Source organism: Denticeps clupeoides, chromosome 12, assembly GCF_900700375.1.
Source record: "Denticeps clupeoides chromosome 12, fDenClu1.1, whole genome shotgun sequence".
Classification (NCBI taxonomy): domain Eukaryota; kingdom Metazoa; phylum Chordata; class Actinopteri; order Clupeiformes; family Denticipitidae; genus Denticeps; species Denticeps clupeoides.
This window is the reverse complement of record NC_041718.1, coordinates 16,889,043-16,906,404: the sequence shown is the minus strand read 5'-3', so window position 1 is coordinate 16,906,404 and position 17,362 is coordinate 16,889,043. Positions and strand designations below refer to the sequence as shown.

At 41.0% G+C, this 17,362-nt stretch overlaps 1 protein-coding gene across 2 annotated transcripts; it reads left to right on the top strand.

The window, feature by feature from the left end:
* Nucleotides 1–1,276: 1,276 nt before the first annotated feature.
* Nucleotides 1,277–16,974, top strand: LOC114800995 (calcium/calmodulin-dependent 3',5'-cyclic nucleotide phosphodiesterase 1B-like). Of its 2 annotated transcripts, XM_028998939.1 has the most exons (15): nucleotides 3,007–4,424; nucleotides 4,552–4,624; nucleotides 6,521–6,634; nucleotides 6,889–7,071; nucleotides 7,347–7,413; nucleotides 7,609–7,725; nucleotides 9,000–9,140; nucleotides 9,244–9,344; nucleotides 12,031–12,156; nucleotides 12,674–12,775; nucleotides 13,037–13,157; nucleotides 13,358–13,439; nucleotides 14,567–14,684; nucleotides 14,939–15,063; nucleotides 15,761–16,974. In XM_028998939.1, the coding sequence occupies exons 2-15, from the start codon at nucleotides 4,572–4,574 to the stop codon at nucleotides 15,844–15,846; spliced, it is 1,536 nt and encodes a 511-aa protein (XP_028854772.1). In that variant the 5' UTR covers nucleotides 3,007–4,424; nucleotides 4,552–4,571; the 3' UTR covers nucleotides 15,847–16,974. The 2 variants fall into 2 exon arrangements, with proteins under 2 accessions (XP_028854771.1, XP_028854772.1); XM_028998938.1 differs by lacking the exons at nucleotides 3,007–4,424; nucleotides 4,552–4,624 and adding an exon at nucleotides 1,277–1,476.
* The last annotated feature ends 388 nt before the right edge of the window (nucleotides 16,975–17,362 follow it).

Below are 17,362 nucleotides of genomic sequence, written 5' to 3'. Positions count from 1 at the left end.
AGAGGTGACCCTCCTCCAGCCAGATTTTCCCACTCATTGTGTGGCTTAAAAAAACTGTTCAATTTTACGTGTTGTTTATTAGTGAAAATTGTGAAAATGTCATTTTGTGAAATACAAACACAGCACATGGTGCACACGATCAAATGTGTCCTCTGTATTGAACCCATCCCACTTAGCGAGCAGTGGGCAGCCATGAAAGTTGCCCGCGGAGCAGTGTGTGGGGATGGTACCTTGCTGAAGGAGTGACACCTTGGTGATTTGAACCCGCAACCCGACCTGCTAGGCCACCTGCCAGTCAGAGCAGAACATTTTAGTGTAGCCTGGTATATATTCTAAATTTGCTGCTGCAAAAAAACTGCATCTAGTTTTGCAATTATTTGGTTTAAATCATTCATTGCTACATGGTTAAACCTTTAATCAAAATGAGTTGATATTAAAATAAATAACAATAATAGTCAAATAATGGTCATAGCACAAATATTCAAAAACTTGAGATCCACTCCTGAGATCCACTGTTCCACACCTGTACCTGTTATGCAAGTGTGCATGCACGTGTGTGTATGTCATACACCAGATAAGGGCGTGCGAGAATTCTCTCTGTGTGAGCCCGTGGGGAAAAGCGCTACTAACCTCATTCCCATCAAACCATGAAGCAGGACCCTCATCAGAAGACCAGAATACCGTTCCATTTCGGGTGATGCTGCAATCCTTAAGGTGCACAGTGTGTGTTTATTTTGTAGTTTTTTTCATGATTGCCGCATCATTTGTGTATAACAGTCAGGAAATCTGAGCCTTTTTTAAGTGGGTGTTTGCAGTCTGAGTTCCTTTGTGTAGGTGTAAAAAGGCTTTGTGTGTGTGTGTGTGTCTGTGGGTGGGTGTACCCAGACTGCCCACAGAGTGACAAACAACCACTACCTCCCATGGACATTAACAAGCTCTCCCGTGAGTGTTAATTTCTGTTGCAACCAGCACAACAAAGCAAAAGCAAGTTTCTAAGATTAGGCATAGCTACATTAATATTGCACATACTCAATTTAGTCTTATGTAAATAATTTGTGTTACATGTTCATGACAACACAGATATCAACAGAATATCTATGTGTCTGTTACTGATAGTTCAAGTGAGGTGTTCAGGTCAGGACACAAGGTTAATCTGCAAAGAGAGAGAGACAACTGATCAATGGTACTTCATCCTTTTACAATCATGATGCAACATGTGACCAGAATCCACTGTGTGTGAAAGTGTGTGTGTGTGTGTGTGTGTGCTCCCTGAACCCAGCTGGCCTTGCCTGCACTGAGCACTCTCTCCAGAGGAAGTGATGACGAACAGAATGGAAAAATAAAAGGTGAGATAATAAAAGGTGAGCACAGGCGTCATCTAGGAGAGGCTGAGACAGCGAGGACCATGGCACCCGTCCACTGCAGAGACCTGAGCCCAGAGAGCAAGATGGACCGCTGGAGTTCCACCATAGCGCTGTAAGAGCCTCCTTCTTTCATAGAACACAGAAAAAAGTAAAAGCTGTCATTGGTTTAATGTGTTTTTCTCATTCCAGTAGTTAAAAAAAAATTGTTTCCTCTTTTAAACTAATCTGTCTAATTTATACTAACAAGTACTTTTTTTGCTGTACTATAATGATACTGTACTATAATGATATAATGATCAGGTTTGTTTGGTTTATTTACATGACGTCAATGCTACAATATTTAATGTGAAGTTGAGAGAGTTTTCTCCTTTCAGTGTAGGCTGGAGCTACTGCGCGTTGTAACACTGAATGTGTCCTGCCTGCTTATTTAACCTCCACTTCTCACTGTTGGAGAACGGTGTGAATCAATCATTTGCTTCATTTTCCTGTCAGGGCAGGGTGTTGTATTTGCCATTACGACTGATCGGATAGTGGCCAGCGGCCTTTAAAATGACCCAGGGGAGGTGGCCTGGGCAGCACCAGGCTGAATAGCGTCTCTAACCAGAGCACAGTTGAGAGGACCTGCCTGAAGTGTACTACAGTAGACAGCCTGCGTTTATGTGTGTTTACCTGCTGTTGGTACACACTGGGTGAGGACAGATAATTATATTTTCCTAAAAGACATATAATCACAAATTAATTACATATATATGATAAATATATTTTATTTATTATGCATTTAAATGCATTATGTCTACACGATCATTAAGCTTAAGAAATACATTTATCAGAGGCCAAGAGAAATGCAATATTTAGTTTGTTGGGGGGAAAAAATAACACGACCAGCATCCAAAAGGTTCACCAGATGGTCCCACCATAAACTGTACTGCATTGAGAGAACCATGCCAAGACAAAACAGCACGGTTGCATCCATATAATTCCCATGGAAGCCTTATTTAGAATGTGGTGGGATGGAGCCCCACCCTGGGTGAGTCCACCACCCTGCTAGGAACATCAAGCAGTGACCTTGATTAGGAATAAGTGAGTTAGTGAGTGCATCTTAGTTGTTGATGCAAATGATGACTGTAATTGAGGTCGGAGGTCATTCGCAGAATTCTCATTCTCAGAGCTCCACACACGGGATCAATGTGGTCTGCATGAGTGCTCAGAGAGAGACTGATGAGAGGAAATACTTGTATGAGTGTCGCCGAGCATTAATCCCAGAATGCAAACACCATTTTTTTAAAAAATTGGGAGTGTGTAGCAATAAATATGGATCTGTATCTTGATGACTAGAGCTCTTCACTCATTACATAAGGGCACAGGTCCTGCTCTCTGGGAGGGAGCCGGTGATGCACTAAGCTCCTGTCTCTGTCTCTCAGGGAACGGTGGACTACATAATCAGAGGAAGTGGATGTAAAATATAATAACTGTGCTCAAAGGTGTTCATTCAAAGGGTTGAGTCATGACATTTTGCCTGATAGTGGAGCTTGTTGACAACCAGGTTATTACAAATTGTGCAGAATTTTCCGCTGGTGCCTGGAAACGATGCTCTCTGTTGAGAACACGGTGCACTTGGGCCACTTCCTACATGCCATCAGGGATTGAAACGGCTCAATTGCCTGAAAGCGTTATTTGCGGAAATTGCAAGTTGGGCTCCTCTGATGTCAGAGTCGTGTCAGAGACCATGGGAGACAGCGTGTCCCATGCACCGGTGCAGCCAAGTGGACATTTCCCACAAGGCTACGCAGGACGGCTCTCACAGCCGTCTAAAAAAAGCGTTTTTGCTAAAATCATGATGAATGTCAGACCTGCTCCTCTCGAGTCACGTATTGCATGCAGGGCCATGACTGGCATCTTCAGGCCACACCCACAGGTTTTCCTGCTATTGCATATATTTCATGTAGAATAGTGATTAAAAACAGCAGGACTAATAAAATTCGGTAAGGGCAGCATGTTGGCTGAGAAAATGCCAAGGAAGTCTTCTGGGTTTTCCGAAATAAATACCCGCAAACAAGAAAGGTCTGAACTGCTCGTTAACCGTAGGGGGGAGCGGAGGAAATAATGAGCAGCTCCGCACGTTGCTGTTAAATTGCCGTAATTTCTGATTAAGTGTAAATGTCAGCAAAAAAATCACCTGCTGGTTACAGAGAAAGTCACTGGTTATAGTTTGATTAGGTTATGCTTTCATAGCAGGCATGTATCATTTGACATTAAACTGAGCTGCTTAATAATAAAATACTTAATATCCTTTGTGTGAAAAATGTGTTTTCATGATTTTTTTCTGTCAAAATCACCGGGCTCTTGTAATTATTTGTTTGTTTTCTTCTTCAAATATCATCTCTATAGAGAACGTTTTTCCGCTGTGGTAATTAAAAGTACAGGATCGCATGCATACAGTTAATGTTACCTCTGACCTTTGTTTAATACTGACTTATTGTTCAAATTAATTAGGTGATAGAGAATAATGCAATGGAGCAATTTCGTGCACTCCAATGTGTTCATCATTATTCGTTTCTTTATTCATTCAGTCCACTCATAACCTCAGACACAGTGACAGCTGTAGATAGATTGAACGTGTGCTTGCTGAGTGTGTGTTAACATTTTTTTTTACGAAATATAATGTGAGGGTAGCATGTTTTTTTCTGATTAAATCCCTGCCGTATTTATTTTGGCTGCGTCCTGCTGTACCCCTTTTAGCTTTAGGGTGACTGCTGTGTAAAGCTTGTATTTGGGATTTAGAGTAGAGTACACAGCGTGCCTAAAAGCATTGTAATCAACACTCCATCAATGACACCCCCCCCCACACTCACACACACACACACACACACCCACAGACACACACATACACACTCATACACACATACACATACATACACTTTCCAGCCCCCAACTCACCACACAGCACTAACACACTGCGGCCTGACCAATCGTTGCAAAGAAATTCTTCCTGAGAGTGGGTGGTGGCTGAGAGAGAAGAAGTGTGCTTCAGGACAGACAAACTTCTACCGTACGCTGCGGGTGAGAGCGTTTGTCTCTCTCTCTCTCTCTCTCTCTCTCTCCCTTTTCCTTTCTTTTGGTTCATGTGTGCTCTCTTTTTTTCGGCTCTCCCTCTTTCTTCTGTGTGTTGTATTCTGCTGGGTGTGAGAGCCCTGCTCTGCGAGCTGGATGGCAGAGCTGGTGAAAGTTCGTAAGAAACACCTCCAGACTCCCATCTCAAGGTAAGAGAGCGACAGAGAGACTAATGGATAGGCTTAGATGGGGAAAAAAGTTATTTCTGTGGCATTTTAGATTCTTCTGCAGTATTTCAGAAAGAAATGGCCGCTCTCGTATCGCTTCGGCGGCAGTATCCAAGCAAACGCAGTTGTGACTCAACCTCTTTAGGACGAACCCTTGCAGAGGGTTCGATACAAAGCCTGCATTTGTATCGAACGACGTGATTGGAAGTCTACTGAGAACTGTGATCCAGCAACAGGCCCGTCTGTCCAAATCGGGGAATGCTCATGGCTCGCTGTTGTTTTTCATAATTACAGAATGTTGCAACACCCATTCGCCTGGTTTGACACTTTTTTTGGAAAAGTAGGTCACTGCGTTTTTATGAGTCCCGCACTTTCTTATTACATTGCTCTATAACATAGTGAGCAGTGAAATTTACTACACGTGGCTGTGTGTCTGTGTTAAAGTGGAGAAGTTGTGTGTGTGGGTTCGTGTGTGTCTGCGATGACCACAAACCAACCACAAATGATAAATGTACCCTACCTGGAAAGTTGAGTAGATTAGTCAGGTCATTTGACGTATTCATACCCACGAAGCAGGAAATGAGTGAAGAGGGCTCATCTTAAGGTTTATGAAATGCCCTCGTGCCTTACCTTGTGTGTTAGTGTGGAAAACAAAAACTATAGGGTGTTAAGTATACGATTTATACTGCTTCCAGTAGGGGATAGAACGTTGGGGTATCTACTGCTAAAGTTGGACATGGAACACTGCAGACTATGACTAAAGATATTTTTTCTTTTAATGACACAGAAAACACTGATTGGGATTTTGGAGGGGTGGTAGTAGCCTAGTGGGTAAGACACTCGCCTATGAACCAGAAGACCCAGGTTCAAACCATCATTGTGTCCATGAGCAACACCCTTAACCCTGAGTGCCTCCAGAATTTCTGTCCCTGTCACAACTGATTGCAAGTCACTCTGGATAAGTTTAAAGACTATGGATAGTTAAGGTCCTAGTGAACCAGAACTGAATACTTTCACTGGTAACCTGAAATCATGTTGAAAGTTGCTCTTTAAAAGGGCATCTGCAAAAAATGCTGTAAATGTAAATTTATGACAGTTCTGATGATACAGTTACTCAGTATCTCCTCTAGTGGCACACAGTGGTATTACAGGCTGGCTGGTTAGCATGCTAACATCTGTACTACACAATACAAAAAACTACTAAAACTGTTTTACTAATACTGATAAATTTTCTTTAAACATTCCTCATTTCTTTAAACATTCCTAAACATACATCAGGTTAATTATGGTCAAACGCACAGAGCTAAAGATGTTTTTTTAGACTCAATCACCCGTACCTTCACCTCAGAATTGTGCATGAATTCGAGAGCTCTGTCATCTCCATGGCAACATTTGGTACACAAGGCAGCGAATGTGTACAGCAATAACATATTGAAACGTCTTCCTTTGTCACAGTAAATTAGCTTTTAATGAGGCATCCCTTCATGAACAAGGTGACATTTACTGTGGAATTAATGGCTTCTGGATGGTTGTTTCCTAATAACAACTGAGTTGCACAAAGACTCACCTCATGCTTAAAATGGCCTTGCGACGCCTCGGGGCCTATGGCACCGAATCACAGGCGTGAATGGGTTCTAATCACCCTCAGCTGCCGCTTGTTCAGTGCGGGTGATTAGAACCCTGCATTTGTCAGACTGGGGGCAGCATATGGTGTATTGCATTGTATGCCTGTTTGTATTCCGTTTTCAGGCCATCATGCCATTGTTTCTTTTGTTTAATTGAAACACATTTCATTTGCACAAGCAAATGTGTCGAACTGTTTCTGCCGCGCACGAGCAAACAACAAACGCCCTCAGCCTCCGGCCATGTTTTTGGCAGGTTAAGGTGCATGGTCCGTCAGCTTGAGGAGAAGGATGTGGATTTTGAAGAGCTGAAGAAAAACCTGGACGATACCGCGTCTTTGCTGGAGGCGGTGTACATCGATGGCACGAGGTACATTTATTGCAACTGTTGCTCAGAGCTGTGATGACGGTCCCTTTGTTCAAGGACAATTGACTCTACAAAACTGTGTATTTTCTAGATCATTTGGGAAAACATCACATTTGGGAAATTCAGACGCTTAACTAACAAAATAAACCTGACGAGAATTGTGCAAATCTATAATTAAAATTTTGTATTTAACAAAATGCCTTTACTTCCATTAAATGAAGGGGTTCAGGGCTGATATTTGTCTCACGGTCACACAGGCACAATTTGGAAGTAGAGGATGACCTCCAGCAGCTGCGGTCAGATGCCGTACCCTCAGAGGTGCGTGACTGGCTGGCCTCCACGTTCACGCAGCGAACCCGCAGGCCCAGCCGGCGCTCCGACGAGAAACCCAAGTTCCGCAGCATCGTTCACGCCGTGCAGGCTGGGATATTTGTGGAGAGGTGAGCTTCATTTGGGGCACATTTTGGTTTAGCCTAAACATTGAATGTTTATAGCATATTATGACGTCAGGGAATATTTACACTACTGAGCAGGGCATGTGTTCAAAGCACATCACAAAAAAATTGTGGAATTTTTTTTGGACACATTTGAGGTTTTTATGGACATATGATGTATGGAAATACTGTCAATAGGCCTCATGTTTGGGTCATGGTCTTTGGTTCTCTTTATGTGTTTTCTGAATGGTATTCTGTTCCATTAAAAAAATTTTTTACAGAATGTTCCGTAAGGCCTACACTGTGGCAATGCCAGACCAGCCTGCTGAGGTTGTCCGCTGTCTCAAAGTGAGTTTCATGGCTTATAGATTTTTTGTAATTTCCTTTCAGTAGTATCTAAGTATGTTTAAATTGAACTTCTATTGCATTTCTAAATGCATTTGCATTTCTGCAGTTGTTCTTGTCTGTATAAAACATGTTGTCTCTGTGTCTATTATTTTCATTTTTAATGAAGCATTTCTGTCACATTTCTGTCCTGCTCAGGACGTCGACCGGTGGAATTTTGATATCTTCGCTCTGGATGCTGCCAGCTCGGACCACGCCTTACAGACACTGTTCATCGAGCTCATCATTCGATACGATCTCAACAGCCGATTTAAGGTTGATGAAGCTCTGCACTGCACATCCCACTGAGCTCACTGAGTAGCACTCAACAGAATTCAGTGTAAAGAATGGCGCTCTATTAGTCATGGATGCTGAGTAATTGAAACTGAAACGCTTATCAGCTGCAATATTGAATAAGCAAATGCCTTTTGAAGGAGGCTTCAAGTACACCAGTCAGCCATAACATTGAAACCTGTGTCAGGGCAGGTGAATGATGTGTAGTTTTGTGTATTAGGCAGCAAGTAGAGGTTTTGGAAGCAGGAAAAATTACAATTATAAGAATCTAAGTGACTTTAACACTATGACTATTTTGCCTGCATGCAATGGCCACAGTAAGAGGTTGATGTGGAGAACGACCTCATTCATTTCTAATAAGAAAACGTACAGCCGAAAATTAGGACGAGCAATGGTTTTTGGTTGTGCTTCTAGCCTGAGCACAAGAGCCACAAGGCAGTTGAGAGAATCCTCTCCTTTATACCCATTTCCTATTTTAAGCACACTTATTTCTATCTTCCATTATGTTTTTCCAAACCGTACATGGTGTCTGCTATTTTCTCCTTTCTCTACCAGTTCCTGCATGCAAATATAGCTTTATGGTGTTTAATGTGTCCAAACATGAGGTGCCTTAAAATAGTACCTGCATCAGGTTATGTGTGCCGAACGCGTATGTGAGTTCAAAGTATTCCATAAGGTCTAACAAGGACCTATTACAACACAATGACAGAATGAAAGTGTCAGAACACACAGTGCATCACAATTTGCTGTGAATGGGACTGTGTAGCTGCAGACAGGTAAGAGAGGTCATTGTGACATCCCATCTCATGATGGGCCTGTGAGTACCAGAATTCTGTAAAAATGCCCTAATTTACAAGGCTCTGCTGCTAATGATACCAGAGAGTGCAGCACACCTCATGTGTCTAGACTGGTTTTGGCAACATGAAGGGACTTTAGACAGATGGGTTTAATGTTGTGGAAGATATGTGTAGCATTATACTCATAATAGTCAAACGGTTTGACACCACAGTCTTTCTTTTTCAAAATCTTTTTTCATTTTCCTTCACTCATGTTAATGGTCATATCATGAAGCTGCTTATGACAATATTGTGCAAAGAATCTTATTTTTGCTGAAAAAAACAAAATATGTTTCTGATATTAGATTTCTCAATAGCTTTGATCATAGCCTCTATAGTGTAGGTGTGTAACTTTAACACTTGACCCTAGGACTGAGGATGAGCAGAATGAACTCATGGCCAGTTTCTGTGAATCTGCAGGTACCCATTTCCTGTTTGATGTCCTTCCTGTCTGCGCTAGAGCAGGGTTACAGCAAGTACAACAACCCGTACCACTCCCACACACACGCTGCAGACGTCACGCAGACTGTACACTGCCTACTGCTGCGTACAGGACTTGTGGTATGGGCCTAAATTTTCACTTCACATCAACATGCAACCTTTTTGCTTTTTTGGACATTGCACAGTTTGCTAGAAGTTGGTTAAATGTTCATTCGTTTTCTAGCATTGGCTTAGCGAGCTGGAAGTATTTGCTTGCCTGTTTGCTGCAGCCATTCATGACTATGAACACATGGGAACCACCAACAACTTCCACATACACACAAGGTAAGGTACGAGGGCATTTCATAAACCTTAAGATGAGCACTCTTCACTCATTTCCTGCTTCGTGGGTATAAATCCATCAAATGGCCACATCAGATGCCTGACAAAATCCAGCCATCAATCAGACTTATAATTTGCCACCATGACTGAATGTACAGGATTCTCACTCATGGCATCATTCACAAAAGATGGATTTGGCCGTGTGATTCAAATTGCATTAGGAATTTACATACAGCTTAACAAGATGACACCGAGGATTTAATACCTTTATTAGTGTCTGACTGAGAGGATCATCTATAATACCTCTACTGATAAACGTCTGGGTTTACAACTGCAGACAAAAGTGGTTATTGCAGTCAAGATGAAAAAAAAACATGTTAAAGGTGCAGTAACTATGTTTTATTACAACAATGAAGTGAGCGTTTTCAGATCGAAACTTTTCTATCAGAGTTTAGAGCAGCAGGAGGGTGTGGGCATTCCGGAATAGGCCTTTGATCTTCCTGCAGAACATCTGTTTAATAGAACAACAGCTTTTTATTATATACCAAGGTCTTACCACAGCCCTTCGGGGATGCATGCTGATGCACTTTTTTTTTCAAGAGCCAATGAAGACCTTGCATTTCAGTTATCTCAACAGTAACGCAATCGGCCCAAATACTTCAGTGTCTAATGCTGCTTAAGCAAACATGGTCCTTACTGGGCACATCTTATTTTTGGATAGATTTTTTTCCACAGTCACAACAGAGGCCTGTCTTTGGGCTGTCTGATTGTATTTTAGGAAAAATACCAATTCTCCAAGGAGATCATTTCAAGGCGGCGGGGGGGGGGGTTCTAACATTTAATTAACATACAGAACTCCAGAAATAAGCATGCACGCCACAACAGAGGAACAAGAGCAGACCCTCAAGAGACACGTGAGGAAGTCTCTCGCCAGCATGAATATTAAACCTTTTATAAATGTACAGTTTCTGCATGCTATTGCAGAAATGTCTTTTTTTTTTTTGAGCACTCTGATTTGAAAAATTGCATCCAATTACATTCCCTCTCACCGTTAATTTGCACGCCCCCTTTCCAGTCGTGGTCCCCACATCTGTGGGCGCTAAACATTTTATTAAGAAAAAACTATCTTTATGCCAGCATTCAGTGACAGCTGATCAGTGACAGCATCCTTTCTACCACACATTGGCAAACGTTCCCAATCACTTAAAAACAGTGCTACTCTCCATGGTCTCTATGGCAACCTCTGTCAAAGGTTGACTAGATTTTGATTGGAAAGGCATCTGCGGGTTTTTGGGACACCAAGGCAGACAGAGAGAAAAGGGGATCTGGAAGAAATGGATGAAAGTGCATTTTTCCATACAATGTCCAAGTATATGAAGACATAATCACCATTCCCATGATTAGAATGTTATAATTAAGAGACATAATGGTAACTTTATCTTGGTTTGCTCCAAACCACCGAGTTATTTAAGGCACACAATTATAGTTTGGCTTCTAATTAATGAATGGAATAATTATTGTGGGGGAATTTTCACCCATGATTAATATTTGAATGAATAAATTATTAATGACCTGAATGCATTTATTTCCATTAGCAATTTTGCTAATTGCTATATGGAGCATGATAAAGTCGGGAAGGAAATTTCTTTTTAACCCCGTAGCATGTGAGGAGATTCAGCCATGTGTAATTAATTTACTGTAACATTTCATAATCAATAAAAATGTTCAAAGCATTGAGTAAATGGCCATTAGGCGGCAATGATGGCTGGTAGCGAGGTCAGGAATGCACGTTGTAAACATAAACTAATGGAACATGAAATGATTTACTATGATCAAGCAGTGGAAAGGAATAAAATGTCAATCTCTTTCATTCCACTTTTGCAGTGCATTAACACTATTGTTCAGGAGAACCTGGTGATGCAGTAATATAATTTCTGCTTCATAAAAAAATATTTAACCAATGTACTCATTGAGGTAGGCCAGAATGTTCAGTATGACATAAATGTTGTGTTCCTTGTCAGAAAAAGGATGCTGAAATGTTTTAATATCTAAACATGCAGTACTGCAATGATGATTAAAGAAAAAAAAAAAATACTATGCTGTATTCGCTGACATAACTGCTATGACTGTAACGTATCCCTGGATGCTGCTTCAAAGCAGGCTCAGCACAAGGCAGAGACAACTCAGCGTTTCATGGGGATCGGTAAGCAGCATTTGAATTGGGTCCCCTGCACCAGCTAAACCCTACAACCTACCTTGACATGGCCAATATTAACTCTATATTTTCCACGCATGATCATTTCTGCATTGTTCGAGGGCTACTCGACTAGGGCACCAACAACAAAAAACAAATCATTACAATTATTTGGGTCAATTTTTTTAATAGTGGATTTTTAAATGCAAATGTCAAAATATTATTCCTAGCCAAATACATTAGACCTGATGAATGTTCATAAATCAGGAAGAAGTGTAGTTTTAGATATTAACTATAAATTGCAGCATGCAAGATCAGTGTAGATGATGGTTACCAACGTTCAGCTTTTACAGCGTAAATGATTATTCTGTTTTTATTTTTTCTGCCTTGTTACTGCTGGATGTATAAAATAGTGCAAAATGGCTAGGACAAATTATCCATATAAGTATGCCTGCAACAAAAATTGAGTTGAAGTTCTGTCTTTCCCTGCTGCAGGTCTGAGTTAGCCATGATCTACAACGACCGCTCCGTCCAGGAGAGCCACCACCTCAGCGCCACCTTTCGTCTGCTGCAGGATGACCAGATGAACATCTTCACCAACCTGTCACGCGAGGAGTGGATGTACGCACATCGAATGCCAATATTCTCGGGGTGGTTCTCACAACGTATACAAAAATATAATTTGTCTGATTCAATATGAATATTCTTGATCATTGAAAAAACATTAAAGATGTGTGTGTATAACCCCATATCAAAAATAATAATCTGCAGCATAGCACAAGGAAGGTTCAATGGCAAAAATATCATGATTGTGACTAACCTTGTCTCAAGTGCTTGTGAATTTAAAGCGAAAGAGAACTTGTTGCAGTACAGTAATGAGGGATATAAACATTTTCAATATTTAATTTTGTTAGAACACCATATATATCAATATATGGAATTACTACAATGGTAAACATAATGCAGCTCCATTTAATTCCTTTATAAAAAATCAATATCATTTTTTCTTCACTACAGAATCATTTGTGAGAATCATCTCTTTACGTAACTAAACCTTGACTTGCAAAACTGTAACATCTTAATGCTTGAGGTTGTGAAACATTTGTCATGATCTAATATTTGTATGTGTGTGTGACAGAGAGCTCCGTGCCCTGGTCATAGAGATGGTGCTGGCTACAGACATGTCCTCTCACCTCATTCAGGTCAAGGGAATGAAGTCCAGTCTACAGCAGCAGGAGAGGTATTTCTTTATTACATTTTTTGACTTATGTGTGACATGCAGTTAGATGTATACACGTAACCCAAGGCTACAGCTACCTTTGTAATGTATTTATACAATTAAAATGAGGTGAAATAACCTGTCTGTAGCCCCAAAGTCACTTCCTGCTGACAGCACATTGCAGCACAGCCAGGATATAAATAAAGCCTGGAAGTTAAAAATATTGCTGGACATGTAAATGTGTCTATTATGCAAATGTTTACAAAAATGTATATTCAACAGAGTAGACAAGCCCAAAGCTCTTTCCCTGCTCCTGCACACTGCTGATATCAGCCACCCCTCAAAGCCCTGGGTGCTTCACTCCCGCTGGACCGAAGCCCTGATGGAGGAGTTCTTCAGACAGGTACTGTCACTGAGCTTTCATCAGCCAAATCCCCCTCAGCTTATCCATCTTTACAGAGCACCCTCTGTATTGTATTATATAGACAGCTCAACTGCACACAATATCAACTGCAACGCCTTCTGAGTGCCATATACGCATAAATATTTCAGACGAAGCAGCAATAACGTTTCTCGTTTTAAAAGTGACTGTCTTTGCTGCAGGGTGACAAGGAGGAAGAACTGGGTCTGCCATTCTCCCCTTTGTGTGATCGAAAGACCACGCTGGTTGCCCAGTCTCAAATTGGTAATTATTATCAACCTTCCTAAAACCTTTCATTTACACATGGGCTACAATTTTTTTTTTTTTTATTAAGTGTCTCGATTCAATGTCAATCTGCTCTGCATCTGAACTGCACACGCTCAGTGTGATGAAACGCTGCCATTGTCATTGCATGGCCAGATATGGCTGCTGAGCTCATCGCTCCCTCGTCTTTACTGGCGTGACAGCTAACGAGGGGGGTGAAGATCCTCCTCAGAGGATGAAAGGGCGCACTCGTGGGCATGTGCACATGCCTACATTTTCAGCATTTTACTATCCAGCACATGAGCCTGACCGTGGCAATAATGCAATTACTGGATGCACGTGATTTAGAAGAGGAGGGGGGTGACTGAAAGGATATAAATTGCATCATTCTTCCGAGAGGACTTTGCTGCAGCGTATTTGCTTCACACAAAACACAAGACAATTATCCCCCAGTTTCATAAGTGAGACACATACTGGGCTTCTAAATCAAACAAATGAACCCAAACCATCAGAGAGTCTCTCAGGGAGATCTGTGCCTATATTTCCCCCATATCTGTCTTTCTTATTTCTCTACAGACCACAGTGCAGCCTGATAAAAGTTCAGCTGAAGGGACAAATCATCTACGCAGATTTATTTTGCATCATAAAACATTCACAGTGCAAAAAATTGTCACACTGAGCAATAAAACAAGATTAATATTGCCTTCAAATGCATAAAAGTCAGTCAAAGCCCAGTCTTCAGGGAGTTTTCTTGAATGTGTAAAAATGTCATTGCATCTTGAAAGGTTCACATTGATTTTTAATAATAACAGGTTTCCAATTCCGCATGGACATCATCTTATGCCATATAAAGAAATGTTGACCTTTTGTTTTCTTTCATGTTTAAATTGTTAGTTTTAGTTGCAGGAACTTACTTTGGATGTCTAAATGTCAAAGCCTGGAGAGCTTTTGAGGAAATACTTTAGTAAAATTTGTAACAATTTTTTTTAATCATTTTTACTTTTGAGAAGTCACTTGGATAAATAGGTTCAGAGAAAAAAAGATATAAAATAATGAATTCATATAATTGTAAATTTTAGAAATTTAGAGATCTCCATACTGCGCCCAATGTTTTCATGTCCACTCAGGTTTCATTGACTTCATTGTGGACCCGACCTTCTCCTTGCTAAATGACATGGCTGAGAAGATCGTCATCCCTTTGGTGCAGGAGAACCCAGGACCTCCAGACCCCTGCAACAGGCACAGGTTCTTGCAGCAAATTACATCGCATAATAATTGCAGACTTAATGTCTGTAGCAGCCGGTGGGCACCAGACGTCCACTAGCCTAGAGAAACCAATTTATCTTCAGATGAAAAATAACCTGAGAAATGAATTGAATCTAAAAAAAATTGCTGCAAAGCCTGAAATGGATTAATCGATATTTACTTTGTTGACCGGTAGCGTTTGTTTCAGTAAACCCTCTTGTCATTGATGGATTTGTGCTCTTTATTCGCTGCAGCTCTGTGTGGAAGGAGAGCTCCAGAGGTCTCCAGTGGAGTCTCGCCCACGTCACATCAGAGCTGGTCACCTTCAGGTCGACCTGGACTCGCCACACAGAAGACAACAAGTTCAAGTGGAAAGAGAGTGAGTTGCAGTGGTTCTCTCCCTAGCTCAGTCCGAAATGTCATAAAAATGATGTTTCTGTTGCGATTTCGAAGTTTTGTTGTAGCAGAAACTGCCAAAACACTGAATTTGTCTAAATTTCTGGGGTTCAGATCCTTCAAGAAGAACTTGAAGTCCAAATGTGGCATTGGTGGTATGGGCGGTAGTAGCCTAGTGGGTAACATGGGTGGTATGGGTGGTAGTAGCCTAGTGGGTAACACACTTGCCTATGAACCAGAAGACCCAGGTTCAAATCCCTATCCCTATCATTGTGTCCCTGAGCAAGACACTTAACCCTAAGTTGCTCCAGGGGGGGACTGTCCCTGTCACTACTGATTGTAAGTCGCTCTGGTTAGATGCGTCTGATAAATGGTGTGAAACATGAATGGTTCAACAAGACACAATTCAGAGGGACCTTCAAATGTGCCCCACAAATACATTCTACTATTACTGGGCGAGGAAGCCAACTAGATAGCATGTGTGCTGACTGAATAAACACAAAGAACATAGGCTCACAATGATCTGTGCTTGGTTGAGTGATTGATTATTTGGTAAGGAACATAACCAAGAACATTGGGTGAGAATCAGTAATTCGCCGGTTCTCTGTTATTTGTGGAGGGCTACACACAATAAACTCCTGCTCACGTCAGCCCATGACATTGTCCCTTGTTTCACTCAGGGGCCTGTGAGCTGAGTTTCCCCGAAGGACATTCGCCCAGCTCAGATGACCCTTCAGAGGAGAAAACTCCCAGGAGCTCCTTGTAAACAACACTAAACATTGGCATAACACCAATTCTGCTGAGTATCGCAGAATAACAGAGTGTAAATACGCTGTCGAACACACTTACCTGGAGATGCACCTCTGCAGCAGCAACCATGTCAGCCTTTTCATATATTCTATTATATACGGGATTTCAGAAATATAAAACCTGTTTATAGCGTTCACTCTCATAGCACTCCAGGAACCTGTACATATGCCAGGACAACATAAAGTAAAACACCTGCAACATTTACTTGTTTCATTTACAACATAAAATGTGCTGACTTTTAAAACATCTATGAAGATAAATGCTTGTAAGGGAAAATGATTTTGTAACTGTTTAATGTCCCTCACTACAGTTAGATTCCAATTTCTGCTCTACTGTTTTCCATTTACTGAGACCTCAAGTAAAAGAACACATGCACACATATACAGTACCAGTCAATCGTTTGGACACCTGAAAATGTGTACAAAATAAGCCATTTTGAAGAATCCGATGCAAAAAACATATTTATTATTTTTGCATCATAAGAAAGTGAAGACTGTTTGATGAATCTGTTTTTTCAGAGTCGCCTCTTTTTACCTTCATGGCTCAAATGTTCAACTTTTTGCTTAATTTTGTTAATTACATATCCTCACTTGTGTTATTTCATAGTGTGTATACACATATATATGTGCATTTACACATCTGCATATTCACTGTAGTGAGGCATCTAAAAACATGTCTTCATGGCATCTATCATACATTGAAATGGAGAAGAACAGACTTCATAAGCTACTCCTGCTTTGCACATCTGTGTATAGAAGTGTATAGGTTATTCTGCTATGGAACAGGGAACAAAAGGCATAGAATCACTTTCAGGTTTACAGGCATATATGCAATGTATCCAGGACAAAAACTCAAGTAGCAATAAGATATTAAAGCAAAATATATCAGTGGCTTAAAGCATTTCTTGTTACAGGCTGTAGATGAATTTGTCAGACATGCTGGTCATGTTGCACTCACAGTACAATAAAAGTGAAGAGGCAGTCACTTATTTACCCTGTTCATTGTGATAATGTATACAAACCAAGCACAAAAAGGCTGTTTTATTGCAGTTATGAGCACTATAAAATAAAATGTTATATACAAAGCATGCTGATGTGCATTTTCAAATACATACAGTACAGGCCAAAAGTTTGGACACACCTTCTCATTCAATGTGTTTTCTTTATTTTCATGGACATTTACATGATTACTGCTATGCACACTCTTGGCATTCTCTCGATGAGCTTCATAACCTGAAATGGTTTTCCAACAGTTTTGAAGGAGTTCCCAGAGGTGTATAGCACTTGTTGGCCCCTGCAGTCCAGCTCACCCTGAACCATCTCGATTGGGTTCAGGTCCGGTGACTGTGGAGGTCAGGTCTCCACTTTTTGTTAAGTACATAACTCTACATGTGTTCATTCATAGTTTTGATGCCCTCAGTGAGAATCTACCAACGTAAATGGTCATGAAAATAAAGAAAACACATTGAATGA

What these genes read in the sequence shown, in the direction of transcription:
- LOC114800995 (XM_028998938.1), top strand. Translation starts at nt 1,406, where the DNA reads ATGGCACCCGTCCACTGCAGAGACCTGAGCCCAGAGAGCAAGATGGAC. An exon ending in GCTGGGATATTTGTGGAGAG is followed by an intron (nt 7,072 to 7,346) that starts GTGAGCTTCATT and finishes AATTTTTTACAG; the next exon opens with AATGTTCCGTAAGGCCTACA. An exon ending in ATCTCAACAGCCGATTTAAG is followed by an intron (nt 7,726 to 8,999) that starts GTTGATGAAGCT and finishes GTGAATCTGCAG; the next exon opens with GTACCCATTTCCTGTTTGAT.